The sequence below is a fragment of the Coloeus monedula genome, assembly GCF_965178545.1.
Source record: "Coloeus monedula genome assembly, chromosome: 2".
In the NCBI taxonomy this organism is placed as follows: Eukaryota; Metazoa; Chordata; class Aves; order Passeriformes; family Corvidae; genus Coloeus; species Coloeus monedula.
In genome coordinates, this window is record NC_138782.1 from 46,888,601 (window position 1) to 46,906,344 (window position 17,744).

The window sequence follows — 17,744 nt, forward strand, 5'->3', positions numbered from 1 at the left end:
AATATGACACACAGTAATACTTGTTGCATCATTACATTTAAAAACAAGTATAACCAAAATGTGATCCTTAGGTCAGTACTTCACATTTAATATAATACTGAAGACTATTTTGGTTTGAACTCTTAATTCCATTCTGCCTGGTGCAAACTATGAGAACATACTATGACAGGACAATATAGTTAATGGCACACAGACTTCATCAAACATTAAAATCATGTTACTGACTGATACATACACAATGCTAATCAGCAATGTAAATTCATACTGAAGCACAGCAAATACAGAAACTGAATTTCCTGACAGACCAGCATTTATTTTCATATGTACAACTTACTAGGTGGAATTCAGTCATGCTCTGATTGGGGGAAAAGATGGAAAACCCAAACGCCCCCTACGCTTTTCAATTTTTCACCCCTATTTATCAATTCATTCCAGAAGTCTGACATCCACAGCAGGTTAATATGTATTTCTACAAATTAATTTGAAAAATGATTTGTTATCATTCTGTTCTGAAATAGGATGCAATAGTCTCTAAAATCCTGAATTAATAAAGTGAAACAAGCATGGATTTAAGCAAAAGGCAGCAACATGATTGGAAATAAATGTGGTACTTAGACAGCTTGACAATATGACAAAATGAAGTAAATGAATAACAAGATATCCTTAGATCATGGCTCATATGATCAGCTGTCAAAATCTTGTTAAAACATCATTATACTAAGAATGAGTTAAGTTAAATTTAAGGGCAGTGAAAATATTGCTAATAAAGAAGCATGTTAACATATCACTGACTTTTTTTAACACAAATGCTTCAGTTCCTATTTTTGCTACAAAACCCAACCAATACAATTAAATTTTTATACTACTGCACTAAGGGAAACTGAAAGACCTGGAGAAATGGCAGTATGAACACAGCACTGAGGTAGATGAATAATTATCAGCTGATGAATGATGACACGCTTACTGTGCATGTGTGAGAAACTAGAAAACATGACTGCTCCTCAAATATAAACATAAATATGTGTGTTGGGTAAAAGTACGGATGAAAGTTTAGCTGAAATAAGGAAAACTACTCCATATTTTGAAATACATGTATTTTTATTGGCTTTTAAAGAACAAGATGTTAAAGTGTACCTGGGGAAATATTACTCACATAGTATGATTTTAACTAAATGCAAACAAATGAAATAAGTTGCTTTGATTTTCAGTTCTACTAATGCCACAGAAAAACTAAATGACCTTTCAGAAAAGGTTTGATACATGCTCTTACCGTTTGCCTTATCTTCCTAATTTACCATATAATCTTACTAATCAAAACCCACAGTCAAGAGCATGAAAAGATAACACAATTAGAAGATCAGCTGGATAATTACCCTTTCTCCCATAGCTTGAAACATAACTTACTTTTATTATCTAGCTGAGCCCTGTATTTACTGAATCCTTTTAGCCGTACTCTCTGGCCCAGTAGGTCAAGGAACTCCTCAAAAGCTGGTCCTGCCATCTCGTTGTTATACATTTCTTCTTCTGTGCTTTGGCCCGCTTTGCAGTAAAGGATACCAATCTTATGTTGAAAACTCAGCTGAAATTAAAAATTGAATAAAAAAAGAAAAGGAAAATTTACAGAAGCAAAGGGAAGTCAGTATTAGAACAAATATTAACAATTAAAATATAACACTGTTATAACCTCTGAGAGAAGGCATCTGAAAATGAAAAAATAAGTGTTCTGATTTGGGAAATTTAGTCAGCACAGAAAAAAACCAACCAAAAAAAACCCACAAAAAACACCCTCCAACTCTTGAAAGAAAACTGGATTTGCACTATTCAAACACAGATAAAAGCAGTACAAAGACTTCTCACTTTGTTAACTATAAAAGTACACTCTACTTCATGCTACAGTATGAAAAATTGAATTGACAATATTTGTATATTGGTCTTTTTTCTCAAATTTAGAAGAAGGTGAGTTTATCATCCCTCATTTTTATCCTTTAAAGTTCACTGTAGTTCAGTTAAAAAAAGCCCTCAGAAAAGTAATTTCTATTATATGTAATCTTTTGCCTTCCTCATAAAATCATGCACCATTAAAAACTATTTCCCATTTTCAAAAGTATACTTAAAGCAAGAAATCAGATTGCAGTCAAATAGGTTTGTTAAACAGATTCTCAGTTACGGAACACTAAACAGATAAATCACATCTATTCAAAAATAAAGTACAAAAACTATAAAGCATTAGGTATGAGATATCATTACTCCTTGAGCAGACTGTTGTCTTCTTAGCTTTTATGCACACTTAAGCTGACAAAGAGGAAACCTCCACGTGAATGGATTAGTCTCATTATTCTTAACTGACACCTTCTAGAGCTTCACAAACTGACAGAGACCATCAGTCACACCAGATTCCCTTCAGAGATTTATCTATATTCATGACTCAAATCAACTCTCTGGCTGTAGACCTCTCTTAATCAAACCTCAGGATTAGTGTCCAAAATGCATGTTATGCACAGGCTGTATGTACTTCTGTTAGAGCAAAGGTGACAACAGTCTGCTTCCCCTTAGTCGTAAGGAGATAACTGTTTTGTGTAGGGATGAGCCCTTGTGGAACCTGCTCTGGGAGAATGCCGCTGACCAGAGAGCTGTCAGGAGCAAAGGACAGGCTTTGTAAGGACAGGAATGAGGAATAAGGTTTCACCTGGCCAGCCTAGAACACAGAAGAGCTAGAAGCTGTGCCAAAGTTTGATGTGGAATGGGAGGGATGACCATCTGAGATAAAAGGGGGTTCTGGGTTTTGGATGCAGTGTAGGGGCTGCCTGAGTCAGACCAATGAACCGTGGAGCAGGGCAGGGTTAAGATACTGGCTTGCTCCTGTCATTTCCTTTTGACTGGCATTAGATGCTATCCCCATCCAGAGTGCTTCCTTGCTTGACCCCATTTTAAGGAGAGTTAGGTATTTAACAAAAGGTTCCAGATTGCACACTGGTGCCTTTTATTCAGCAGTAAAATAGCATGAACTATTCACGGAGGAAACTGCAAGATAACTGATCATATAAACATTAGATGATAGGAAACAGCACTGTTACTTGACATATCCCAGCAGAGACTTAAAATGATGGTGACCATCCTGCCACCTCTACACCAACCCTGTGTCAAATAGTTTAACTTCAGCCACAGGGGATTTAAGTTGATTTCCTTGACTTCGCACCAGAATTGACAAGTAGAGAAATTAAATGCTAAATTGAGCCACCAACAATAGGAACAAGGACTAGGAGTAAAGAGGCACCTGGGCAAAACATTCAGTCTAGTCACACTTCTTTATTCTGTGGACACCAGTCATTCCTGCATTTGTTCATGAATATCAATAATATTCCAAACAGGAGTGAAGTATACATCTATCTTAAACAATCTAACACCTCATAGTTTAAACATTGAGCTAAAAGACATTTGAAAAGGAGGATGTGAAACTCACCAGCCTAAGACATGAATTAATCCTGGGATTTGACTTCATGGACAGACAAGCGCTGTAAATGCTACACAATTGTGTACGAAGTCAATTCTGTCAATACCACTATTGCTACACAAGCTGCAAGCTCATTTGCAGTAATCTGAACCTCCTACCCCTGTGCTAGAACCCTTCACAACTATGAAGTTAGAAGACCTGAGTAAAAGAACTCTCAGCCAAGATCATGGTGGCTGTGCAGAAGCAGAGATCAAGGTACATTTAGAATGTCAATGCCTAAAAAGAAATAACTCAATGAGCTTTGGGAGGATCTTCTTATGTCATACATTCAACTGGCATGAAGAACTATCAGAACATTTAAAACTGATAAAGTTTGCCAGTTTTGAAATGGTAGCACATGCTTATTCAAATCTTTTAAAGTAAATAATTGCAGACATGGTTCTGATTTCATTATTTCCAAAACAGAAATTTTACATTCAGTTATATTTTACACTGAGAACAATTTAATAACGTGACATCACAAAATAACTTCTAAACCCATTTAGCTACTTGTGTATGTGATACATATTGAAGGTGCACAGCAGTCTTCTGGACTCAAAATGATTGTGTTCTTGTCAGAATCCTTCACTACTGAATCTTAGCATCTTGTCAACTTTTTGCACAGATTATTTATCATGTAAGAACAACTTGTTGACTTTCATCATGTGAAGATTTTAGATTTTTTTTTCTGCAAAAGAGTATCAAGAGATTAGACACACAGTAGCCACTAAATATCACTGCAACCAATCTTAATTTCTTTGGTCTTTTTTAAACTTCATCCTATAGTTTAGAGAGAAGTGAACATCCCTAGGGGGATGTGAGTGGAACCAAAAAGCATATACAATAAAAAGCCATTAGCAGAAATTACAAAGGGAAACTAGGGGGAAGTTGGAGAAAGGTTAAAAAAACAACAGTAGCAGATAAACAGTTGACTTTTCTTGCAAATTTACAGCCAAATTTAATGATCAGCATAGTATGGCAGAATAAATTGGGAAAAGGTAAGTTCTTCATATATTAAAATTAGGTCAACCATCCAATTTACATCTAGTTTCCACTGTCATTTTTAGAGACAAAATTTAGCCACATTTTTCCTCCATAATCCATATTAGATTTCACAGAAAAATTATCAAACATGTAGAAAATTAAATCAAAACATCAAAGTAGTCTTCAGCTGGCTACGGAACTATGAAAACATTTAAACTCTGTTAGACAAAATTCTACTGCCACTCTGGTGACAGTACTAATCTTCTAGATCATAATTCATATATTTTAAATTCATGGTATTTCCACCAGTCATCACCTTCAGTTGCCAAGCATAACTCTTTTTGTATTTACTTGATTAATAGACTGAAAGCATTAAGTACCTAAGAGGATTAAAAACAAGAATGGATCTCATTCCAGTTCTTTGCACAGCTTTCTGTCTATGTTCAAGTAATTACCTTGCAATAAGCAGTACATACGATATATTAATATTACATTTTGTCAGGTGACAGCCCATTTAATAATAGGACTGAATTTTCAGAACTGATCACACAAAATAAAAGGAAGTGCTATATATTGCTGTTTCTCAAAATGAAGACCTGATGATTAAAGAATCATTTCGGTCAGTTCAGTGGACAATCTCCATTTCCAATTTTTGGGAAATACTGTTAGTGAGTTTGGGAAATATTCAGATCAGGTCAAACACAGTCATATTCAATACTGCCTTGAACATACTGACCCTCAGAGTGAATATTATTTACTAAATTAACCTAACTCTCTCTGAAGCTCAAACAGCAGAGAGCAAGAGCACATTAGGAACCCTTGGATTCAGAATTCAGTGCTTCTGATTTCCCTGTATGGTTTTACCCAAAAAACTGACAAATGCAGAAGAAAATAACAACATTTGGCAAAACTAATTTTTAATTAAAAGTCCTCCTCAAAGACCGGTGTGAGCAAAAGTGCTAAAATTAACATACAAAAACTAGTTTAATAATCCATCCAAAAAAAGCCAATTCTGTTCCTCTGACTACATGTACTTTGTTTCGAGCAATCATTACAGGCATAAGGAAGGACAGAAGAATTCTGGTGGATGCCACCAACGTTAAATACCATCACTGCATTTGAAACTGAGTTAGCAAGAAAACATTGATTATAGCACCATCATAATCAACTGATTCAATCATTGGATTGGAGTTCAACAGATATATACTGACTTTCACCCAGGAAGTAAAATCTTCAGTTCAAATGAACATTTTTTTTAAAACTATGATTTAAAACCCATCATAAGCCTGTCCTTCACAAAGTATTCAGAAACTATAAATTTAACTACTAGCTTTGAATGAAGCAGATACACTTTTATTGAACCTAATAAACCTCACCATTTTATCTCAAAATTTAAGCCATACAAGTATTTCATTGCCATGTAGTTAATTCATTAGTCTCAATCACAGTGTCAGTTGTATGAACACAGAATTATTCTATTCTAGTAAGAATACAGCAAGTTAATCATCAAACAGTATTGTAAAAAATAACCATAAATTTTAGATGCAGATGTTTAAGACACAACATGCTTTTTCCTCCTTATCCATACAAAATATTAATGAAGTGTTAGATGTATTTTCATTTGCATTCAACATTTGTACACATTAACGTGCAAATACAGATTGTGAAAATCCCTTCTTACTGATGTTAAAACTTAATAATCCTTCTCTCACTCAGCCATTGAAAGACAATCTCCATAGGCCAATATTTATTTCCTTCAGCTGAAATGCATTTTAAGAAGAATTTGCTTAGAAAAGCAAGCCTTATTTTGTCAGTGAAAACAGACCAGTTTCTCTAAACCAAGAAAGTGAACAGTTTGCATTACAGATCCATGTTAATTAGCACTGTCTGCAAAATATTAAATAATTTTTTTCGTCTATTTATCTAAGGAATAGTCTTTAAAGAAAGGCCATGTGCTACATACCCCTTGCTCATCCAGTTTAAGCAGTTGCTCAGGTACTTTGGGTGAGTTGGAAGCCTGTCTCAGGCACTGAATGCTCAGCTCTGGTATTACATACTCCAGCACCTCTTTGAGAGGCAGACCTCTTGCCGTGCCATGACGAGCAGTGGATGGTATAGCATCTTCTAAAATTGCTCCTCTAAGTGTCGTTAGCTGCAGTAAAGGTAAAACACACAAAACATTTTTAGCTCTAATACTCTACACCCTACAGATAAAAACCTCAGGTTTTAGCAAAAGCATGGAAAAAAGAAATGGAAAGAAAAACATCCCTATTTTATTTTTTTTAACCCGTAGAAACATTACTAAATAACTTTTAAAGACCAGATAAGCTTTCACTGTCTAAGTGACAAATATATTTTTTGCTTAAAGAAATTCATGAAGCATGTTATCAATTTATTCCAATTACTAAGAATATTCCTTTTTTGGGGGAGGGAAAAGTGTTAAAGACACAAGGAAAACTAAAACTAGTTATTTTTGCATACTACCCTAGCAAACACCGTAGTCAAATGTGAGGCTGGACACATGAGATAAGCTATAGCTAATTGAACTTTCACTTAACCCATTCACCTATTATTTAATCCATGCTGCTTTATCTTCATTTGATTTAACAAAAAGAGAGTAATTTCTTAGAACTGAGTCACCTGGATCACGTCTCCACACATACATACATGGACACCACTTTTCTGACTATTAAAAAACCCTGGACTGGAAAAAAAAAATCTATCTATCTATCTGTACCTGTTTTTACATCTGTTTGCAAAAGCACAAGAGTCCAGTGATATCAGGAGGTCTAGTTAACACATCTCTATATCCTAATCAAAATAAAAACCAATAGTCCTAAGGATTCCAAAAATTTACAGTTGTTTGCTGCAATAATAACACTGTGTGTTTTCATACAAATCTAAGGTAGTTGCTGTGACAAAGAAATTAGTTACCAAGAGATATTAAATTGCTTAAAATAGAAGTTATGAGACTTTGCACACAACTACAAGCAAATTCTTCATTCAAATAAAACCGTTATTTTATGAATATATTAGTATTCCTTCTGCAAATCATGCATGTAGAAGTACATAGAAACATCTCACAAAAAAAGCTTCTAAGAAAGTATTTTGAAACAAAACAAAAAAATACAAATGTCATTACACTAGTTTTCATACTTTACAGCTCCCTTTATCCCTACATTTCTTAATCTTTTATTTCTATCATTAGAAACATAATATGAAGCAGCCTGATCCACACTTATCTTTAACTATGCTAAAGATCTCTAGCCTTGCTTGCACCTTGCAGTTCTCTTCAGGCAACTTACCTCCTTTTGGGTGCTCACTCAAAAAGACAAAAAATTTCTGTGGTACAGAAAAGGAAAACTTTGTTCAGGAGCAGCAACATTTACTAATGGTACAGGAAACAACCTTTCCCATTAACAGATTTTCTTTCAAAGTTAGCAACGTACCCACAGACAAATAATGAGTATCCTAAGCTCTCAGTCAACTTTCCCATTCCTTTGCAGAATTACTGAATGAACATTACCTCACTTGTCCTGAAAACTATACGATAGTTGAACTGAGATCCTTCTTTCTCCTTAGCATCTTCAACCTTTTCCCTCCGGATGCTGACTGCTACAGGTCCAAGATTTTCATCTATTCCAAAGTAGTTCTGATGCTCTTTTGCACAGGAATGAATGAAGAGATAAGAGAATAGTAAAGTATGAGTCTCCTAGAAAATGTTCATCAAACCTAAAAAAAAAAAATTTCTGCAGCAAGAAAAAATATTATTTTTAATTGAACTATGAGGTCTGTGAATACAACAGCTTGTGATCTTCTGAACTGTACAATGAGTACATAAATCATAAAATGCTAATTTTGATGAGAGGAGTGGTCACTCATATCACATAAATTACTGCAACTGCTGCTACTATGAAATTTTCTTTTCCTTTTTTTACAATGAAATTAATCTTTTTGCTTGATGCTGTATGAAACTAGTTTGGAGAAACTGTATCTACATATAAGCTTGAATAAAAGCTAAGAGTCTTTGAACAAATAAGATTTATTCTTATTCTTATTCTTATTCACACCTTTCCATTCAAAGCAACAACTCAGCCTCAACAAGGGAAAACTGAGTCTAGTAACTCTTCAATGTCTGATGAATAGCTAAATTCATCCTTGAGCCAACTGGTCCAGTCTGGGAGAGTAAAGCACTATCAACTGAAGAGAAAGATCACATTAGAGACCATTTAGGGAGACCAGACATACTCAAATCATTGTGACCAAACAGGACCCATGTTGAGGCTCCTGCTTACCACCTTTAAAAGTTCATAGTGAGTAGTTACAGTCACCTTTAAAAAGGGGCAAGAGGGTCTGGGAAGCCATAGAACAGTCACCATAAATCTTAGTTCCCAGGGAGATTAAGGAACAAATTCTCATGGAAGACATTTCCAGGCACATGAAGGACAAATAGATGCTTGGAAACAGCCTGCACAGACTTAAAAAATGCAAATCATGCATGACCAATCCAGTTGTTTTCTACAGTGATGTGACTGGCTTTACGGATGAGGAAGGAGCAATGAATGTCACCCACTTGTACTTTAGTAATGCTTTTCACACAGTCTCCCATAGTGTATCTGTGTAGCTAAACTGAAAAGACATGCTTTGGACATGCAAATTACAAGGTGGATGGAAACTGGCTGGACAGTTGGCCTTAATGGACTGTGATCAGTAATACAAATTACAATTAGTGGCCAGTTACTAAAATGTTTATCAGCATTTGATAGTGGAGCTGTTACTGTTTAATAGGGTTTTACATTATCTAAATGATGGAATGGAGTGCATCCTCAACAAGTTGATGTCTGTGACCAAGCTCAAAGAGAATATATTGTTCATGTATTGGAGGTTAGGACTGCAGATGGGTGCACCAGGTGAAGGGGAATAACCAGCAGACTTTTGAAAAATCAGGAATATGTGCACGGGGCAGACATGGAAATGCATAATCCTTGCACTTTTAACAAAGCAGGCAAGGACAAGGCCACACAAGCAGAGTTCTACAGCTGTAGGGTGTCTGTGCTTCACCTCCCACTCTCCCCTTCCCCTGGAGGCAGCTACTGCTGAGCTGTCACAGGTGAGCTTCATGTGAAGCAACTCCTAAACCATCTGAAGTTTTCAACCTGACACTTTAAAACAAACTCCCATTTTTACAATCCAAGAAAATGGACTGAAAAAGCCTTATGAAGACCAACACAGACCTGCATGTAGAACAGAACAAGCTCATACAACAGCACAGTCTGAGGACCAACTGCCTCAGGAGCATCTCTGGGGAAAAGCACTGGGTACCCTGTGAGCACAGGCTGCCCAGCAGCCAGCAGAACCTCCCAGCAGAGAGGAAGGGCAACCACACTCTGGCCAAGAGTATTCCAGCAGCTCAGGAGAACATTATGCCTTTCTGTTTGGTACTTTTGAGGCCATGTAAGAAGCAGCATCCAGTTTTGGACAGAGTGGGACAAGGCCAACAGACAACTATGAGGACAATTAGAGGGCTGGAGAACATAAAAGATGAGGAAAGGCTAAAAGAAATGGGCTTTTGCAGCTGGAGAAGAGCAGATTAAAGGAGGAAAAAGCTGCTGGATCCCACCAGTGATGGGAGGTTCTGCTGGCTGCTGGGCAGCCTGTGCTCACAGGGTACCCAGTTCCTCTCAGTGAGGGGAATCCAACACAAACAGGTTGCCAGGAGAATTAGAGACAGTAAAAATGCTAAAGGGACAGCTAAAAGGAAACAGGTTTTGAGCAACCTATTCAGAACCTATATTTAAAGGGAGCTTTAAAGTGGGAAATAGACTGGATCGCCTCCAGAAATTTCTTCCAATTGAATTCATGCCATAATCCCAAATTTTAAATAACAATTGATTGATTAATTTCCCCTTAGAGATTGTCTGGATTAAAAAACATTTTGCTAGCATTTTGGAGCTAGTTTGATACATTTTTGCAATGACATATTTATAGACGTGAGTAAAGAAGTTTTTTGCAAAATGTCTTTCACTAAGAAGTTATCCATACTCTCAGAATTAATACAAAAGAATGAAGTCATCTCTACATAAATGACAGTCTTATTTCTCAAATCAAGTTTAAATTAGGTTTCCAGTAGTCTTTCAAAAATCTATCTATGAAGTATGTAGGTGGTTACAATCCATCTCCCAATGGAAGGAAAATGAGCAGCAGCACATTACAACTTTTTTTGGAAGGAACACCTGGAATCAAAGAGGCACAGACATTAAATTATTTGCTCATGCTCTCCAACTCCATTCCTTTCCCAGTCTGAGCATTCTATCTCCATGGATAAATCATGTACCTTACGGACTTCCCAGTGTTAAATTAAAACTTTGAGCCTGGATGGGCAATTTTATCAAGTGGAACTGGAGTTCACAAAGACTGAGAGCAAGAGAGAAAGAGAAGTTCAGAGGTCAAACACTTCCAATAACATAAAACTCCCCACAGCTGCATAATTCAGGCTTTGACATAAGGTAAACTCCTCAGCTGGAAGTCTAGAGCTGTCCATTTTGATGTAAATCTAGAAAAGGGTATTACACAGTTACTAGATTTCTTGGCTGCAGTACTATTGAGCAGAATAATGCAAGTGTCTGCAAAATATACCTACTAATTTCTTGTACAACATGAAAGACAGAAAACCAAATACACTATTTATATGCATTAAAAATAAAATAGATAAACCAGTTTCAGAAAAAGAAAGTAAGGAAGCTGAAGTAAATTGAAGAATAGCATGGCTACTAATCTTCTGGGATTTGGGGAAAACATTTTTAATTAAAGGCATCATTTTTTTAATTTCAAAAAGTACTAACTCATTGAGCTTGTTTAAATGTATTTATGTTGGTTTAAAAGAATCAGCTGGGGAGAAAAGAAGAAAATAAGTGCTATTTTCTAGCTGAGATCTAGAGGGATGTTACAATATTTTTCATTTTTTACTTTTTCATTTTGAGGAATAGTTGTCAATTTTTCTTCAAACACAAAGGTCTTACTTGTACAATACTGAGTTAATACCAATAGCTTTCTAAGCCTGTACACTTCTTTTAGGACATTTTTGCAGTCCCATATCAGCAGACAGACACAGTAACATTAAATGGTTGCAAGCATCCCTCAAATAAAAAGCATGGTAATAGTAGACAAGTCTCAAGGAATTATGAGGATAATTGCACAGAGGGAAAAGGACAAATCAATGATTATCAAAACCATGAGATAAAACAATATATTCTAGCTTTTACAAATCTCAGCTGAAAACCGAGATGATATATTCAATAAACATAACATATTTTATATCAGTTGTGTTGGATTTGATTTTAACAATAGTTACAAAGCTTATAAATATGCAGTATAAAACTACAACTCATTTCAGAAAACACTGAATCCCTAATCTCATATTTCTTGAAGGGGAATGGAATAATTAGTGCTACACATGCCAGGGTGTTTCTTCCATGCATCTTAAAACAGAAATAAAACTGGTATGCTGAAAAGTGCCAATTATAAGACTGTGAACAAAATCAAATATTCAGAAAGCTATTTCTTTTTCATATATATTTTCTTAAAGGCAAAGAAAATCTGTTGCAGTATGTACAAGTAACCTTTGTTTGCTAAAGTTTTAATTCATCCTCCTGCAAAGATTTTGGTAAAATTAAACTGCACAACTAAATCTACAAATCAATGAAAAATCAGCTAGGAGAGCTCACTGTCATGGAAGAGCATAATGTAGACCGAGTTTGAACATAAATGTCAATTTTTTTTATATGGAAGTTTAGGCCAGCAGCAACACATGTTGGTGCCCAACACAAAATGTCTGGATTATTTCCTCTACCCACAAGAAGTTTTGCTTAGGTGAGAACTGTATTCAATTGAAATTAATGCGGAGATTCCTTATGTGTATGAAACCTTAAGATGGTAGATGTTAAAAATTAAGATTTTAGTTTCATTATCTTGTTGGCCCTGACTTGCTGCATCATAAGAGCCATTCAATACAGATTTCCCTCATGTAACTTCTGTTACAGCTCTATAAAAAGATAATGCACAACAGGCCATGGCTTACATATCATTGGAAAGGTGAGAAGGTAGCAATTTTTTACTGGATATTAAATATATCATACTATATTTACTTTTGAAGAACTCTACCTAGGGAACGATTAGTTGCAATTCAAGTTTCCTACTATTAAACTAGGTGGGATAAAACTCTGAGAAACTATGATACTATTTCAGAACAGAAGTTAATTAAAACTAATTACATTCACATCAATTTTCCAGAAAGGTCATTAGGTTTGTTTACAATATGTCATTTAAAGTGGCTTTGAGTATCCATCTGCATTTTCTTTTTATAATTTCTCTGACAAGATTTTTCTTCACAGAAGTGTTCTGCACTTCAGCATTTGTAACTCATCCAAGATCAAAACACTTCACAAACAAGTTCTCTTTCATTTGGCTCAATTCTTGTCCTCCCCCCTCCACCTATCCTGCCACCACCTTTGTCTATTGACAGTCTTCCTTTCATTTTCGTGTGTGCCAATCTTTTCTTCTCTCTGCCCCTCAAAAAATATGCCACCCTTTTGTTACAAGTTTCCCCTCATTCTCTTGAACTCTGACTTCCTCAACACTTTCTATCTGCTTTACAACCTGTCCAGCTTGAAATCCATTTTGAACCTGTGGATTTGCTGCCTGTTCCTTGCTTAACTGTGGGTCTTTGTATTCCTCTTCCATCACAGATCCAAATTCTTCTCTTCCTTGCCTTTTAAATATAGGTTTTTTACAGTTAATATGTTCTCAGTGTCTATTGTATTGTGCCCAGCACTGATGTGGATCCTCTTTTGAGTCCCTTTTAAAGGGTTACAGCAGGAAGGAGTAACAGTACAGTGCTTATTTCCTGATGTTCAAATATAGTTAGAAAGCAGAGGAAGTATGACTTCAAGAAGAACAAAAAGAATTGGTCTGGAACAGTTTTTTAAAAACAAAAGCAGACTTTTTTTTCCTTTTCTTTTAATAAAAACTGTAATTCATAATACAGAAAGGACAGAGACAGGTATTTTGGGGTTCTCCCACAAAACCAGGGATTTCATACTCATTGCACAAGCCAGCACTGAATGCAAACTATCAAAGCTGATCACAGAGTGGAAATAGTTTATCTGAATAATGATTCAAGCCAAGATAATTACTCTGCTGACAAGAGTATGCTGGCATTTTTGCAGACTGATCATATCCTAAAAGAAAGGAGTATAAGGCTAGGAGAAATGCATAAAACATCCTTCTTTAAGCTGGAAAACTAAATAACATCAGAAGCTCTCTATTTAAGGAGCATGTACATGTGCATACAATATGAAAGGCCTCAAGACACACTTGAAGACAGTCGAATCTAGAAGAGTTGGAAGCCTCAATAATAAAACGTTCTCTTTTGGAGTCACCTTTTAGGAAACAATTATTTCCACTCTGGGTATCAGTATTTCCAATGCATTTACTGGATATAAATGACATCTTTTTTTCCTGCTGATCAAGAAAGTTTGGGTTGGAGAAGTTAGCTTACATGCTATTTTATATGACCTCTCATAAAATCACTTAACGAACTCACACAGGTATTGCACAACCATACATAACCCACTTCTTTGCCCTGAGAGAGCAAAAATAACAGGTTTAATTTTAATAAAGAGTTTCAGGATCCTCTGGAATACCTAAGTCTCTCTATAGAGAAGAAGGAAAACAAAAACTAATCTTTACTAAACAATTTAAATCTAATGCATGGATATGTCAGAACAGTTTAGAAAAATTTACCTTTTCCATAGAAGAACTTGCGGTAATAATATGCTCCAAGATCAATGTGCTCTATGATGTAACGCTTCACTTTCTCTCTGTGAATGGACTGGTTTTCTCTTGGTACTTCCAGTACTGAAACACCAGCATTTGTGCAATGGGAACTCAGAGAGGACTCAAAAGAACAACTTTCACCTGAAGAAAAAGATGCTGAATTTGCCCTAGAAAGTGCAATCCGTCTATCTCCTTCCCCACCAGTTTCATTCCTGAAGTAAGGGCAACTCAATACTAAATCATTGCTTTTCCCATCACCCTCATCAGCATCTAAATTCTCTTTTGAATTGAGGTCCTCTTTGCTTCCCAAAGGAGATTCACAGTTTCCAGTCTGGCCTGCGGGCATCTGAGTTTGTGACGCAGCTGAAGCCCCAGTAGTTATATTTTTTCTTTTTCCTACATTTACTCTGGTAGCCATTGCTTCATTTATGTTAAACAAAACGCTCTGAACATCATAATGTGCAAAACATTTCTGACAGTTCCAAGAACGAATGTTTCTGTCAAGCCTATCATCCAGGTCTGATGAAAACTTAAAGGTCTCGTGCTCACTTTTAACAGCTCGCAGTTTTCTAAACAGGGATGTTTCTACTGCTTCTGATTTAAGTCTCCTCTTGAAAGATTTCTCCCTGTCTCGACCAATAAGTAGGGCACTATCCATATAGTCCAGGCCAGAAATCCTGACAAATTCTCCTCTGGAAATCTGTGCAGCAGCATGTAGACTCGGAGAAACCGTAGGATCACAGTGGAAAAACTCAGAAAATCCAAAAGGAGCAAGGGTTTTATGTTCAAAATTTTCCACTCTGTATCCTCTCAGCATTGCAAAAAAATTTTCTCCAGACAAGCCTTGTCTATCAATTGAAGAAGTACTGCCATATTCTCTGTGAAGAGCTGCTCCAGTATTTGGGTTAACAGCATTTTGGTCTAACACATCTTCAGCATCAATATCACTTATTGTCACATCACTGTTGCTTCGTTGCCTTATGGGATGAAGTCCTCTTTGAGGTGAATGAACAAAAAGATCTCCAATTGAATACTTTCCCTCTGTAAATTCCAGTTCTAGCTCTTCTTGCTGTTCATCGCTTTGGTCATTTTGTCCATTTGGAAGTACTGAGCCAACACCTTCATAAGTGGCTGGAGGTCTGTTTTCCCACGCAGCTTTACTCAGTTCCTTAGAGCAATCCTTTTTAGGAGGCCACTCAGATACCCTTGCTCGAACACCCATTTTAGGCACGGCTGGTGTACCATTTGTTTGATTATTTTCAGCTTTGCTAGAGGCATTTGAAGAAACAGGAGGACCCATGCTACCGTTCAAGGCTTTAAGTTTTCTAGCGAAATAATCATCAGATTGCATGCTTCTCGAAGACTCCCTGAACTTGGAGGAAGTTCTGCTAACCTTGTGCTTATCTTCTTGCAAAGACCTTTGATCACTCATATCCAGTCAGTGGGAGGGGAACCACTACTATTGCATAAATTTACTGTTACATTTGTTATTACATTGTCTTTTATGGGCCAATAAACTGCAATATAAAAATACAGTTACAGTCTTCCCACAGGGGCAGGCAGGGACCTCAGTGTACCATTTTTGCAAGACTTCTGTCAGATTAATCTCAAAACATTTCCTTCAGTTCCGATGCATTCAGTTCAGTATTAATCCAGACAAATTTCTTAAATCTGTTCATAAGGAAAAAAAAATAAAAAGAAAGTGTATTAAAATATTTGTAGCCAATAACAGTAAGTTTCCACTGTTGCTTGTACATATATAAAACACCCCATGAAACTGGATGGACCTAAAGTGACTTGCTCTGTATCATTTTCTATCCTTGGACTCCTTAAAACCCAGCAAATGTAACAGTTCCAGTTTTTCATGTGATTCCACAGGATGTGATCAGCTTGAACTTGCATCTCTCATGGCCTCCCCAATACATGCACAAGCAGAATAGCCACAGACAATTCTCTATGCATTCCCTGCAATACTGTCAGCAGCTTAGATGCCTATTCTCTGTCTAATCACTGGGGTTTGTTTATGTAATATCTAAGATGTCTTTTTCCAAGCTTTCCTGAAAATGGTAAATGCGCACAGGAGTGCTGGGCAAGACTGGTAGGTAAAATATATGGAGCAGATAGCACATTCTACAGAGAAATGTGTTTTGCCCCATTTAAAAGAATATTTAAAAGTAATTGTTCCACTATGATTAATTCAGTGAATTAATGTATTTCATTTCCTTCCCCCTCTCTTCCCAAAGGGAGGTTTACTTACATTCCTTTCTTTGGAGTGCAAACTATTATTTAGCTGTGTAAAAGAGTTACAGTTGTTTCTGTTATATTATATTCCTCTGGTTGCAAACTAGACTGTTAACTCAGTTATTGTGATAAAGAACCTGTCTGTTTTCTTCTGTAAATAAGAAAAGATAGCAGCTCTATTGATAAGCCTCAATTTTATTACAAAATTGGAACTGTTAGGATATAAAATACTCTTCAATAGTCTTAAGAATGACCATGACTCATGCTGTGAAGATTCATTTGCAGGCAGAGCCCATCCATTAATCCATTCATAAAAGCAGACTAAAACAAGAGACAAGACAGAATGTTGTGCACTTCTTCTTCAGATTTTATTCCTCAAACAAAAATGCCAACATAATGATCTTTTAAAATGCTGCAAATAAGGATAATATGCCTTTACCAGAAACTAAAAAGAAGTCAGGTTAAATTAGCTTGAAATATGAATTCTCTCTTGATTTCAATGAAGATATGAGGGGGTAAGAGGAGTTCAGAAGATGAGTGTTTTTTCTCCTATATTTAATGTGATAAAAATTCCTTGGAGGATGGGGAGGAAGGATGAGGGCCAAAGGAATAATATAAATTAAAATATGACACCTTATTTCTTTCTGCTTGTCAGAAATCAACAAAAATTGTGTTTGATGCAGCAAACTTTAGAAGACTTCTGCAGTAACGAGGCAACAAACACAAGTTAGACTTCAGCACTCTCATAATGGCTATGGTTTCTATGTGAGTGGTAGTAGAAATTGCTGACAATAACAATGTATCACTGCAGCTTACTTTTACTCCATACAAATTCCTTGACAGCCAATGAAGAAAATTAAAAACAGTCTTGGGTTCCTTACAGGAATCCAAAAGATTATTTAAACACCTGACATGTTCAGAGAAAAAGCATTTGAAATGTGGCAAGTAGGATTTTTAAACACTGACTTATGAAAATACTACACAAAAAAAAATATTGGTAAAGAATCATAGAATAGTTTGGGTTGCAAGGGACCTTAAAGATCATCTACTTCCAACTCCCCTGGCATGGACAGGGACACCCACCAGACCAGGTTGCTCAGAGCCACATCCAACCTGGCCTTGAACATTTTCCAGGGATGGGGGTTCCACAGCTTCCCTGAGCAACCTGTTCCAGAGTCTCACCACCCTCATATCG

At 36.3% G+C, this 17,744-nt stretch overlaps 1 protein-coding gene across 3 annotated transcripts in view; it reads right to left on the reverse strand.

Moving 5' to 3' along the window:
- Nucleotides 1-17,744, reverse strand: part of SIPA1L2 (signal induced proliferation associated 1 like 2) — a 127,640-nt gene that overhangs the window by 58,175 nt on the left and 51,721 nt on the right. For all 3 annotated transcript variants that reach the window (XM_082302499.1, XM_082302500.1, XM_082302498.1), the window contains exons 3-6: nt 14,276-15,979; nt 8,001-8,134; nt 6,438-6,626; nt 1,405-1,579 (exon numbers count right to left, since the gene is read on the reverse strand). In XM_082302499.1, the coding sequence (XP_082158625.1) occupies nt 1,405-1,579; nt 6,438-6,626; nt 8,001-8,134; nt 14,276-15,740 (1,963 nt within the window). In that variant the 5' untranslated portion in view covers nt 15,741-15,979. The remainder of the gene's footprint in view (nt 1-1,404; nt 1,580-6,437; nt 6,627-8,000; nt 8,135-14,275; nt 15,980-17,744) is intronic.